The sequence below is a fragment of the Hemicordylus capensis genome, chromosome 2 (assembly GCF_027244095.1).
Source record: "Hemicordylus capensis ecotype Gifberg chromosome 2, rHemCap1.1.pri, whole genome shotgun sequence".
Taxonomy (NCBI): domain Eukaryota; kingdom Metazoa; phylum Chordata; class Lepidosauria; order Squamata; family Cordylidae; genus Hemicordylus; species Hemicordylus capensis.
In genome coordinates this window covers 110,630,616-110,644,979 of record NC_069658.1, presented here as the reverse complement: position 1 = coordinate 110,644,979, position 14,364 = coordinate 110,630,616, and the positions used below count along the sequence as shown (strand labels likewise).

Genomic DNA, 14,364 nt, shown 5'->3' with positions numbered 1-14,364 from the left:
TCACACACACACACACACACACACACACACACACACACACACACACACACATTTAAATGTGCTACTTCAGTCACTGACTTTAGTTTCAGTCCATTAGTTTCAGTGGGAGTATTCATGAGTAATTTATATGGATTAAGCCAGTGACTCGTGCAGCTTGACTCATAATTGTAACATTTTAAATTTTGTGTTTGTGTATGCACATACATAAAAACACATTTTTTAAAAAGTGTTACAGTTAGGGAGACAAGCTACCACAGTCACTGACACAATCCACACTAAGTTACTCATAAGGAATCTTATTGAAATTAATGGGACAAATTTACTTCTCCATTAATTTCAATGGGAGAAAGTGCTAATTTTCTGAAGCCTGTCAGTCAGGTTGAGAGGAAAGGTACATTGAGCTTCAGCACATAGCCAGTCATTCAGGAGAACGGTTTTCAGCCTCTTCCCTCCTTTAATGCAGTAGACACATCACATTGGCTTTAGTCAACACTCCTCAGAGGGGGAACAAACAGAGCAGCTGCAATACCCCTGGGAGTCCTTCAGGCACCATAGGAATACTAATACCCCCTGTTGAGAACTCCTGCTTTAGGGTAACATCTGGTAACGCCTGGGTAATATTGAGTAACTTAGCATGGGTGTAAGCCAATTTTACTAGATGAAAGCCTGTCAAACGTGACAGACGGAATGACAAGTTCTTGGTTATATAGCATTTGCCATCTTTCTTCCTTTCTGTTTATGTTAGTCTCATTTTCCTTTAGCCCTCATCCCTTCCTCTTCCTTTCATTGTGGCTGGAGAAGTCATCTCCTCCTCTAGCCCTCATCCATCCTCCCTTTTCCTCCTTCAAGACCTCATCTATCCACCCACCCCCATCCCTTCTCCGCGTACTTTCCCTCCTGCTCAAACACAGAATATTCATCATATTTGAAAAGCTAGGAGCCGTTTGCACCACTGAAGAGAGCTGTTTGCTTCACTGGTACATAATTTACGGTAATTAAGGCTAATTAAAATCTGAGGTGCTCATTTTGGGTAGGGCCATGGAGCAGCGTCCCCTCTAAGGTATGTGTGTGCACGTTCACAAGGGGTTTTTTTAATGTGCACTTAGTTCATTTTAGATCCTGCTCAGATTGAACTAGGAAGGCCCCACTCTGAATGCATGTGCAAACACACTGCCTTGATACTGCTGCCCAGAACAGAACCCAATCCGCACACAGATGAAAAACAAGAGTGGGAACACTGGCATGGAGTGCCCAGCAGTTTGACTTTCATGAGCCCTTCAGTGTCCCAATAGCTGAGGGGAAATAGGTGTTTTGAAGTGTGAACAACCAGGTCACAAACACACTCTTAGACACTATGTATCAGGGTTGATTTGATTTAAATCGCTTCACAGAAGGATTCAATTTTAATTATTTAAATCTCAATTTAAATTACTAGTCAGGAAGTTTCTATTTAATCATCATTTTCTATAAAAGTACAATCTTGCTGTCTAATATAACCTTAATACATAGATGTATTAAACCTACAATAAAAATTTAGGTTTCATTTTTAGAAGGGAGGTACACATCATAATAAGTACCTACTTGCTGTTTCAGTCAGGCAACCAGGCCTTGCATTTCATTGTTGCATTGTTTGCATTTTGCATGCATGCCTTTCTTACACACAGGTACAGTTTAACTTCATTAAAATACTCCCAAATGGGGTCTCTTTTATGGCCTGCTGCCATAATAGGTGTTTCCCTTCACAACTGAGGATACACTCGGGAAATGTTTCTTCAGGACTGCACAAATATGTTCTGTTCACTTTTGGGTTGACTTTCTATTCCCTTCCCCTCCATTATCCTAAGCATTTATTTCCAGACTCCTTATTTATTCCACGCCCCCAATCCTCTATTTATTCACTGACCTTCATCTTTGCACTTTCAGAGAGCAGGGGAGTGGGGGCAAGGGCTTGACTTTGTGTGTGCACTGCATGTACACCATCTGCAGAATAGGCCTGATCAGGCCTGATCTCTCATCCCCATGTCAACTGTCAACATGTTCATAGGATATAATTAGAAGTTATGATTAAGATTGATAATGATATATTAGATCTAGAATCTATTAATTGTTTTTAATCAATTTAAATAAAAATCCAATTTAAAATTTAAAAAATCTAATTTGGTTTTTTTATCATGGATTTTATCAATCTATTTAATTATTATGATGATCTAGCACCATCTGTGTACATGTTGCTCTTCACTATATGCCAGGGCTGCACAACTTTGGCTCTCCAGCTGGTTTTGCACTACAACTTCCATCATCCCCTCATGCAAGAGGGCCAAAGTTGTGCAATCCTGCTATATACTATCCCCAGGTTTAGAGGCACTATACCTCTGAATATCAACTGTGGGGGCAGAGAGAGCAGGGGAGGACCACTTGTCTACATTTCCCACCTTTGGGCTTCCTCAGAGGCATCTTGTTGGCAACTTTAGGAACAAGATGTTGGACCTGATGGTGCTTTGGTCTGATTCAGGCTTGTTTGCTTTTCTAGGCTTAAATGTCTCATAATCACTCTAGCTATGTTTGCTAAGGTTACAATTTCCTCCAAGCAGTTTTAATAAGCCAAGAGCCTCCTCTAAAATTCTGAAACCCACTTAGAATTTATTGCAATGTAACTTGATGACATGTGACACAGAGAACAGGACACAATTAAGTCAAAGCTAAGCACTTGTCACACTGATTTCAAATTGAGAGAATTAAGCGTATGTTTAACTTTTCCACTAAAACAACTGGGTCTTAAATATGCTTCACTTTAGCTGACTTGCCCATGCTTTTGGTTTTTGCCTAGTCCAGCGATATTATGCTCATTTAAGCCTCATTGACTGTAGTGGGACAGTTACTCTAGGTACGTGTTTCAATCTGACACATTCAAATTAATGGGAACTAAAAATTGCATAATTGAATTATGCCCCTCCTGATCAGAATTCAACCACTGACAATTTTAAAAAGTTATTGCCAACTGGAAGAAGTTTGCAGTAACTATATTCAAATATGGCTTTAAAAGGTTAAGCACCGCTCCCAGGTGTTTAATTTTTTGTAAAAGGTATCACCACAGTGATGTGCATCACTGATAACAATTTCAATCTGCAAGCCAAAAATATGAATATATGAATATTCAGTTTTAAGAAAAGTTCACTCCAGTTATGCCTCTGTTGCCAATGCTTGCTCAATAGTCTTCTGCCCTATCCATCAGGATAAACAAATTGTTACATTTTTGTGATTTCAGCTGTCAAAGAACTTGAAATCTGTGATAATTTTAAATATCCACATAAATGTCAGTTATATAGAGTCATTTTTTAATATTTGCAAAATCTGAGCACAGTGTAGCCAGACAAAAGCATTTACATCATATTGATTTCAATGGGAGAATTAAGCATGTGATGATTTCATCCCACTGAAATCAATGGAATTTCAAAGTGCTTAACTTTGGTTAGATAGTGCCCTTTTTGTTTTCATTTAAAATGGAAAACAAAATGACTAAATATATTATTCATCATTCAGTTAGCACACAATTGCGACTATAATATCTAAATGTGATAAAGGCTGCAGTCCTAGGCATACTTTTTTGGAGTGAGTAGGCTTGAACATAATGATACTTGCTGTTGAATAAACATGCATTGCCTCCAGTTGCATGACCCCTATGCATTTCTAGAGCAATCGTTAAGTACACAAATCCAATGCACGTTTACTCAGAAATAAGTCCCACCAAGTCCAGTCCAGTGGGCCTTAGTCCCAAATAAGTGTGCATTGAACTGCAGCTTTAGTTAGTTAGTTAGTTAATTAATTAATTACATTTCTAGACCAACCCATCCAAAGGCTCTGGGTAGTGTACAACAAGTACACAAGGTTTATTTTTCTATTTCTGATTATCAGTTAAGGCCCTGATCCTATGGCCATTACCTGCCTCTAAATCAGACCTTGGCACATTTTAGATCTAGGAGCCAGTCCAAAAATTTTGGAGGCAGTGAACACTCAGAGGCACTCTTAGCCCTGGATCTGAAGTCTAGAGCCTCCACACCCCCTGGGGCCCCCCAATCCTCTTTAGGTTGTGTGGTCACCGTGATGCCCTGGGTACCCAAGCGTGACTGTGACCTGTGCCAGGCAGCCAAGCATGACCTCTGCTTTAGAGACAGAGTGGAGAAAGAAATATGTGGGATGGGAATATGTTAGGTTGCGTGTCAAAAATGTTTCTGCTAATGCATCTTTGCATAAATATAGCTGTGGTTTATATTCTTATATTAATATGAGTGCAATTCCTGTTTGTGCCCTCAAGAACTCACGAGTTGAAAATACTGGGTGTGCCACGGTGTGTGTGTGTGTGTGTGTGTGTGATCCCCTCTACAAGTAACACACTTAGAACAGAAATAGGGCTGCCTAGGACAAATAATATTTTATTAAATAGTTCTCCTTTTGAATATTCCAGTCTAGGCACTGAAGTTAAATTTCTAGGCATTATGGCTCCCTAGCATCTGGGATTTGTCAAGCCCTGCTCTAAATCCCATTGATGTCAATGAAACATATATGCACGTGTGTTTTGGATTTATTTATTTTTAAAGTATATTTAATGCATCCAAATTACTTCAAGGGAAATTACAAAGTTGTCATTCACCTTTTTATAGTACAATGATTTAATGTTGACAAACTAAGAGGGATGTTCTACATTACAGAAAACCAATATTTAGAAACATAGTGAGTAGAGAGACATCTTTGGATACTAATTTGCCTCCATTCATTATGAAATACTGTGACTTTCTGGCATTTAAAAACAGATTAATATTTCATGAGAATATTGGTCGGATAAGCATGATTTACACTTCTAACAGTCACAGTAACACCAATAACAGAGTGCAGTCTTAAATGAGATGGCTGAGATTAATTATTTAATAGATCCCAGCCGGAAACCACCAATAAAGGTGCTTTTTCTCCCCTTCTCTTTTTCACAGTGAGCCAATTCATGCTGGAGTCAGGACTGCTTATATTCAAAAAGAAGTGTCAGTCTCTGTAAATAATTACACTGAAATAACTTCACATGGTAGATATGGCTTGGGAAATTACAGAAAGAGATGGAGGACATTCTTCACAGAATAATCAAACTCTATACACACTTACTTGGGAGAAAGTTCCACTACACTCAGAGGTAGGAGTATACATTTGTAGGATTTCAGTGCCTCTTTAACAAGAAGTTTCATTTAATTCAGTGGCAAAGGCACTTCCAAGTAAATATGTATTTTTCCCTATTGGGCTGCACAGCTCCAATACAGCAACCATTTGCAGAAGCAATGTGTCGCTTTGGTCTTCTCTTTCTTAGAGATCCAAAACATATTTACTTGGAAGTAAACTCTGCTAAATTAATGAGATTCCCTTCCAAGTAAAAATGATTAGGACTGGGAGGCTAGGCACTCAAATGAGACAGGTCAATGGTCGATGAATATAGATTAATCACCTGCAAAGGGACTAGACCAGTGTAAGCTGACATTCAGCTCCCCCTAAAACTGTAATCTTAAGTGTAAAGTAAAGTTGTGCCCTTGAGTTGGTGTCGACTCCTGGTGACCACAGAGCCCTGTGATTTTCTTTGGCAGATTACAGGAAGGGTTCACCATTGCCTCCTCCCGCACCGTGTGAGATGATGCCTTTCAGCACCTTCCTATATTGCTGCAGCCCAATATAGGTGTTTCCCATATTCTGGGAAACATACCAGTGGGGATTTGAACTAGCAACCTCTTGCTTGCTAGGCAAGTCATTTCCTTGCTCTGCCATTAGGTGGCTATCTTAAGTGTACTTGACATGAATCTTCTGAACTCTGGGAAACATGCTTCTAATGAAATATGCTTAGAATCAGGCTCCATACTTCCTTAATTTCAATATATCTGTTATAATTGCTCAGATAATATTTCCAGTATTTCATCACAGTAGGAATTCCAGGTACTGTTATGTGTTATTCATTCATTTCCAGTATTTGTAATGGAGCTGATGAACTTTATGAACCCCACCTGGGATTATGGCATCCTAACACCCACAACCACACCCTTTGCCAGTTTAACACAGTTCTGCTATTTATCTGTGTCTGGAACAGGGGCGTAGCTGGAGAGGAGAGGGTCTGTGTTCACCCCATTGCTGGGGGGCCACTCAGAGTGGAGGGAGATAATGAAGAAGATAGGGAGGGGTGCAGCTGGAGGGCCCTCAGGAGCTTGGGGACTCAGGTGCTTTGAACCCATCTGCTCAATTATAGCTACACTCCCCTGGTCTGGAAGATATTCATTTTCCAAAAGAGTTTCAGGAAGCAATCAGAAATACCCTTTCAGGGACTGGATTATTTTCATTAAGAGAGGGCGAAAGGGCGATTTCCACATCTCCCTTTCCCTTACCCTGGTGACCAACCCCACCTCAAAGAGAGAGCGAGAGAGATACAAAGGGAAAATGGGGAGGAAAGAGAATCTCCAATTTGGCTGAGAGCACCACAAAGAATGCCATGGTAAAGGCAGGATCATGGACAGCGACACAGTTCAAATAAGACGGCTACAAACGCTGCCCGGCTGCTGCTGCCGTGTTTGTGTGTCTGTGTGTGTAAAATTTCACACGGGATATTTCCACACCGCGCTTCCGCTGCCTTCCCACCCTGCCCTTTCGCCCCATGAGGTCTCACCACCAACTCACCCAGAACCACGGCGAGGATGGTGCTGAGAAGGATCCAATTGTTTTTCAAGAAGCGCTTGCAGTCGCATCCCGCCTTCCTACTGCCGGGCGGCTGCTTCACCATGGTGGCTCGTCTGTGGCGGCGACGGGCTAATGAAAAGAGGCGCAGGAGGCAGAAGGAACTGCGGGCCTTTGGCGTCAACCAGAGACAAGGGCTGCGTCCGGGCTCTGCTGGCTGCCGCTGTATCCCCTCCTCGAGCTTGTGTGATGCCGCCGCGCTCGTGGCAAGAGAGAGAGAGAAGGAGAGAGGCGCGCTCGTAGCTCTGTAGCTCTGCAGCTCTCCTCCTCCTCCTCCTCCTGCTACTACTGCTTGCCGGGCTCTGCGGCTCCTAGAAACACAGGCGGCGGCGGCGGCGGACGAAGAGGAGGAGAGGTGTGGAAGCCGCTGTGTGTGCGTGCGCGCGCGCTCTGTATTATGCACAGCAACACCTTGCACACAAGCGAGCCTCTGACGTTTCCTCCGTCTGCGCTCGCGCGCACCCTCACTCTGCACGAGCCTGCTCTAGGGGGACGGCTTTGGCGGAGGTTTTCTCGAGAAGAGGAGACTTTGGGGCGTCAACATGCTGCTGTCCAGCGAACGTTGCTTCCGAGAGAGTCCTGCCTCTGGTCAGTAGGGTTGGCGCAAAAGCGTCAGGGATTTGAGCCCTCTTATAGCTGGGGTTGTCAACCCTGACTCAAGATGTCTCCCCCACCCCCCGCCAAGATCCACCCCACCCCACCCCATAATACCGAACCAGGGTAGTCACCTGGAGATGGATGCTGATTCTTGGAGACTTCAGGCCATCCTGGAGGCTTGGCAACCCTACACAGCAGGTGGTCAGACCTGCAGGAATGTTCACCTGCACGTAGGAAAAGGCATTAAGGGCCTCCAATGCAGGATTGTGTGCGGCAAGATGAATTGGACAGCAGGCTAGAAGTGCAAGTGCCTACCTACCATGGCCAGCAAGTCTCAAGCACCAGCTGAGAATGTTCTGGAGAGACAAGGGCAGTGGTGCACCTAGGGAATTGTAAAGACTGGACCCAAAGGCCTTTTGGAGCCCCCACCAGTGTTCTTCTCTCTAATTTTTTTTCATCTGTGTGCAGAATGAGATTTGTTCTGGGCGGGAGTATCAAGGCGGTGTGTGCACACATGCATTCAGAGTGGAGCCTTCCTGATTCAACCTGAACGGGATCTGAAATTAACTGAGTGGACATTTTTAAAAAGTGAGTGCACACACATGCATACACCTTTGAGGGAACACTGGCCCTCGGCCCACCCGCTTTTGGAGGCCCTCCTCTCGCCACATATGACCAGAACGTGCTCAGAAAAAGCTGAAATTTTCTCTCTCCTCTCTCTCTCTCTCTCTGTATTTTAGAAGAGATTCTGAATAAGATACTTCCCACTGACTTGCAGAGAGATGCCATATTTTGCATGGACAATCTTGCCACTTAAATTAACTGAATTCATTACTTTTTACAATAATTTAAGGATGTAGACCAACAATATTTTTATGCAAATATGCATTAGCAGAAACATTTCAATACATGTTAATACATTCCCAAGACCATAACATAACACACAGAGAGAGAAATAGACCACAAAGAAGCAACATATCCCTCTTGGAGTCCCAGCACACTTTCTCTGATGGGGATGAAAAATCACTGCAAAAACAGCAGCAGCAAGAAGGGGAGAGACTAAATTTGCAGGTGAGCCAGGAAGCCTCTGGTTCACCCCATCCTCTTTCTAGACACCCCATAACAAATACATCCGGGATGTGTTAATGGCTAGGTATTGTGAAAAAATATTGCAGGGTGAGGTGGGGAATCTCCAGGAATAGCTCAGCCAGATCTGGCCACCTTCTGAGACTGAGTCCGAGGGAAGAAACCAAACCAAAACTCGACTCTACGCTGGAGCCAAGTGCCAAGTCTTCAAAAAGTTAGGGAGAAAAATAAATCACTGCAGAAACTGCAGCAGCAAGCAGGGGAGAACCTAAATTTGCTCCCTCCACTCCACCCCATCCTTTTGCATATGGCTCTGGCTGGCTGCAGAAACAGCAGCAGCAAGCAGAAAATATGGGAGGCCTCTGGACTTGGCTCAGGCCCTTGATGCCTTTTATGGCCCTTATTGCCATAGATTGGTGGGGCAGGGGTGGATGCGGGGTGGCAGTAGGTCATCTGGGGATGCCCCCCAGAACATTTGGAGGGCCTCCTGGAAACAGGAGGTCCCCAAGGACCGGTCCGTGGGAAAGATCACCTCTGGACAGGGTACAGGTTTCCTTGCATTACTGCTACAGTTGCCACAACAGCTGTGCTTAAATTATGGAGGAAAAGCCTGGGAGTGAAATCCACAAGACCAATTCAATTCTCTGATTCCCTAAGGTTTCAATTAAATTATACCCCCTCCTGTAGCCTTCTAAAAACAGCCACTAAGAATGTCACCCCCATTCTGTTCTCCTATAATTCAGCCATTGCCTCAACTAGGGTCAGACATATATCTCCTTTTCCCTCCTAGCAGCACCTATAGCAGTGGGGGCTCCCTTCTCAGTTTGTCTGAGTAGATTGCAGGCTGCTTTCTTCCACTGACAGTGCTGCTGGGGAAGTGGAACGGAAATGCTGAAGGTTTCATTAAAAAAAATTTTTTTTAAAGAAAAGAATAGGTGTTGGTTGGTGGGAAGAATTTTGAGTGAAACTGAGATGTGTGAGTCTCCCATCTCTAGTTGATGGAAGCTTCCTGGGGCAAGCAACAGTCTCAGGAGGTACAATCTGCACTGGGACTAAGTTGGAGGGGGGAAAACCATCACCACAATCCTGTTCCAGATTGCATTCTCCCTCCCACAACTACTATTTAATGAAATAATGATGAACATGTCAGGACCAGACACATATTTAATGTAAGATAGCATTTGGGCCTTATGAGGATTCCAGACTGACTCTGGCTACACTGATGAAGCATCTAGCAAGAGACTCTCATGACCACTGTCTGTACATATTTTCTAATGAAGAAGAGATTCTCTTTTTCCTCAAGCTCAAATTACATGAGAGTTTGTTACAGAAATAATCTCCTAATTTTGAACGCTTAACACTGCTTCAAATGTTATGCATTTCCTGAATAGAACATACAGGTGGACCTCACTAATTGCAGTTTTGCATATCTGTGGTCCACCAGTTGTTACCCAACCTCATTATCCGCGGAAATCAAAGGGTCAAAATCCGCAGTTTTGGGATGGCCAGAAATAAACCCAGCAGTCATTCCAGCTGCCATTTTATGATGAGGAGCCATTTTGTGGCCCATTTGAACTAAAATAAGGATTCCACCCTGCATGACTTTTCATGGAAAAATGGGGACTGGGGGAGGCATCATTGGACTGCTGGAGGCCCATGGAGCAAGGTCTGGCACTGTATTTCACTCTTTAAAACATTTTTTGCCCTTTCCCCTCACAATTTTTGAGCCTATGGGAACTTAACCCCCTCCCCATCTCATTGACTTAATGACTCAGTATCTGCAGTTTCAGTATCTTCGATAGTAGTGGACTCACTACTATCACTACCACAAATACAGAAGTCCACCTGTAATTCAGTATATTAAAAAGTGTGAAATCTATGGGAAGAACAGCATTAGAGTTAGGGAAGTGCATGAAGTGTTTCGTATGAAGCAGTTGGGTTCTCTGTTTGGTGGCTGCATTTGCTTAGGAAAAGGACGTTCCCAGTTCTCAGCAGGAAATGGCATCTGAGCATGTGCGGATGACATCTTACCACTCAAGATGCTGTCTGCACATGCTCAGATGCCATTTCCTGCTGGGAACAGGGAGCTTCCTGTTCCTAAACAAATGCAGCCTGTAAATAGAGTGCCTGGCTGCTTCATACAAACAGTGCCACTCTGATGTGGTGGGGGTCAGCGGAGCGGCAGGTAAGACCTGCCTTGCCCTCAGCCAAAATGATTCAGCTGGGGCAGCTTGAAGCATTTTTAGCACCTGGAAATAGAGTTACCGAAATGCTTTGAGCACATCCCTAATTGGAGACTAAAGCTTCATGCTTTTTTCTTAAATGTGTAGTGTAACATGAGGCCAGGACCAGCGTTACCATAATGCATTTAGAAGAAGTTGCTTCAAGTGGCAGATTCTCACAAGAGTTGCCATTTTATTGCCTCCAACTTCCATCTTTTCATGTCATTAAAAACAAGTAGTTCTAAGTAGAATTAGTGGACCCTACTTTCCATTTCTTTTAACATGGTGACTCTTGTTGAATTGGCAAAAAAAATAATCATAATTTTGCCAACATGGTGAATGGGGAAAACAAAACAAAACATCTCTTTTATGTTTCCCAGGCCCCCCAGTTTCTCATTGTAATTAGTGAGACCGCTGTTTGGGTAGTACTATTAAAATTAGTGGGACAACTTGCCCTATTAATTTCAGTGGAAGTACTCATTAGTAGCTTAGTCTTGATTCAAGGCAATGACTGTAATCATCAGGTCGTCTGAATAGAAGACAATGGGGCTGCACCCTAATCACTAGTGAGTGAGCTGAGGAATCAAGAGGGCTCCAGTACAAACCTTAAAAGTATCCCCAGGGGTTCGTGTACGTCTGGTTGAGAACCACTGAACTAGAGTCACCATCCCCCATGGAGATGTTCATCCCCATCCACATTAAGCAAGTCTATCATATTTGGTAGGGCTTAGATACACATTGCAGTGCAGATCTTGGGCTCTTCCTTGTTGGATTTAGTTAGTTAGTTAGTTGTTTATTTACGATCTTAGATCAAACATGTTGTTGGATTTATATAAATTCAGGTGCTGAGACAAATTTTACTGTATTTCAAATGGGCTGATCACTTGCAATACCCCCCCCCCCCAAATAAAAGAGGTTCACCTGTTTTATGTTTTCTCAACATACAAGAAAACAAAAACAAATAAGAAAAATAAATAGCAAACATCTTTCCAAGTGTGAAGTAAACCATCTGGTTGTGGAAAAGGATACAGATGCATAAACCTCTTTAACACAAGATTATTTATTTCATTTTATTTCTATCCCACCTTTTTGGCCTATACCAGGCTCACAAGGTGGCTATTAAAACAGATCATTAAACCACTACAACATTTCCAAACCAAAGTACCTGTAGAACTTTCTAACATCCTAAAGACAAATTAAAAATATCTTCTAAAATCATAGTGAGATCTGCAATAAAGTCCAAGAATGAGCACAGCCACAAAGCTAAACTTGCTAAAACCACAGTTTACCCAACTGGCTTTTAAAACAGAAATGTCCAAAGGCTAGCAGCAAGCTAGCCTAATGAGCCTTTTTTGGGATAAAATGTGAAAGCCCTGTTCATGGTAACCACTAGTCTAGCTTCACATGATTGAAGCCTCATAAACTGATGAAAACATAGATTCATAGGGAGCAAGAAAATAAAGAAGCTTAGAGAGCTAATATATTGTAATGTACTGGACTTGGAGCAGGGAAGCCTGGATTCAAATTCCAGCTTTTGTGTGATGGTCATTATCAGGAAAACCCTATGCATATTTATTCAGAAATAAGTTCCACAATGGGACTTACTCCCAGGTAAGTGTGCATGAGATTGCAGCCTTAATCTACTAAATTGTTACAGTGATCAAATGGGCTGACACAGCATACTCCATTGTGAACTCTTGGGAGGAAATGATAAATAAATTAAAATCAAAGCTGAACAAATAGAAAAAGGAAGAGAGCAGCATAACAGATTAAATGAAAATATGGAGAGGCAAAGCCTGAAACATTGTTGCTGGCTTGCTTTGCTTCCCAAGATTTTATCTGGATATTAGACTATATCACTCTTATCCAAATGCACCCCAATGTTCACCCTATTTTTTTTTTTAAAGAACCCAGGCTGACACCCAGACTAATGTTGCACATGCCAAATAGCACTAGGTGTGCTCAGTGGACAGGGGTGATTTTCAATTATCTACTCTTCCTTCTCTAGCCATCTGTACCTGTCAGAAATATGTGTCTGACAGTCCTGCAACCCTTAGGCACATATTTTTGGGAGGTACAGAGTCATGTAGAGGGAAGGAAGTTCAGCAAAAATTGCCCCTCCTCCATGGTACACAGAAAACATTATTTGGCATGTACAACGTTAGTCTGGATGTTGTCCATAGAAAAATATGTTTAGAAAAAGCAGGGTAGTTAAAACTTTCAGATGAATAGGGTGTTTTTTGTTTTGTTTTTTTAATGGTGTATGCATGCATTATGGATTGACAGATATTGGCTGTAATCCTGGATGAAGAATAAATTTGGCAGTTTCTATATGGGTAACCAAATACAAATCTGTAATAAAACTATCCCAGTAAAATTAAGAAGAATGAAAAGTACCACAAACTGATGGATCATTCCCAAAGTTCTGAAGTTATTTAAAAGATGAACACAATAATGGAAAATGAAGTTGAGAGCTTCTATTCTCGAAGGTTTAGCAACCTAAATTGTGTCCCCAAGGAACATGGTTTGGTTAGCAAACAAAAAGTCATATTTTATTTGATTTTTAAAAATACTTTTTGATCTTTGTAATTATTATGTTTAAGTCCACTTGCAATGTAATATTTTTTGTCTAAGGGAGCCCTTGGGGAATGAATCACCCAAAGGAATACATGTAGGAAACATTAAATTGGAATTAGTTACCCATGTCAAATTGTCAGGAAAAAAATCTGAGTGGGAAGAAGATTAATATTCTGTCAGAAAAAATTATCAAAAGGTATAGTGACAAAGAGACTAAGTTGCGACTCAGGATTTTCGAATCTTGCTTCTACCATAAACTCACTAGGTGGCCTTAGGCAAGCCACGCTCTCTCAGCCTCAGTTCCCCAGCTGCAATATGGGGATAATAATACCCACCTTACAGGACTTCTGTAGAGATGACAAGAAGATATGTGAAGCACTTTACAAACTCAAAAGGTATTATACAAATGCCAAGTACTGTATTAAAACCACCAGTCAGGGATGTGGGGCTCAATCTGTGAACCACTGCAATCTCTGACCTCACTAGGACTTAGACTGTGTACAAGCCGAGGGCTTTTTAGCCTTTTGACTGGCAGACTGGCACAACATTTCTTGTCAAGATTGGCTGTCTCTAGTATAAAGACTGTAACCTGCAGGACATTGACTGACTAGTCATTAGGCCTTGCTAGGCATTAATACTGATGATCTGTCTCCGTGCCTTTGCCTCCTGCCTTGTGTGGATTTCACGGGACCGCAGTATGGCTTACTCAACTACTAGCAATGCTGTCCTTCAGGGGTTTTGTTATAGGTGTTCAGCTTTCTACTATTGACTTGTGGTTCTGCAGATTGATTTTGTACATTATAAGGCTCTGCTACTGTCACAATAGTCTAATAGCTATCATTTTACACTGCTGTAGAGCAGTTCCTAAAATCACTCCTGCTGCTAATCATGACTTTCACAACACAGTGGCTCTGATTCAAAGTGTCAAGTATTCTTCAAGTGTACATTCTGTGCACAATGCCAGCACTGTGGTTTGTGGGCAAATAGTGCAAACTATACTGCTTCAAATGCCCTGAAGTGTGGAGACTCATGAAAACTGCAGAACTGTCAAAGAGTGGACTGCTTCCTAAGGAGCAGAAGCTTAAAGGGTGCATGTGGACAGAACAAAAGAAAAACATAGGCTAAATTGATG

The 14,364-nt window shown here is 42.2% G+C and overlaps 1 protein-coding gene across 1 annotated transcript in view; it reads right to left on the bottom strand.

The window, feature by feature from the left end:
• The window catches only part of SLC1A1 (solute carrier family 1 member 1), a 70,492-nt gene extending 63,311 nt beyond the window's left edge, over window positions 1-7,181 (bottom strand). Inside the window, exon 1 of the mRNA XM_053300346.1 lies at window positions 6,694-7,181. Within this exon, the coding sequence (XP_053156321.1) occupies window positions 6,694-6,796 (103 nt within the window). The 5' untranslated portion in view covers window positions 6,797-7,181. The remainder of the gene's footprint in view (window positions 1-6,693) is intronic.
• Window positions 7,182-14,364: the final 7,183 nt, after the last annotated feature.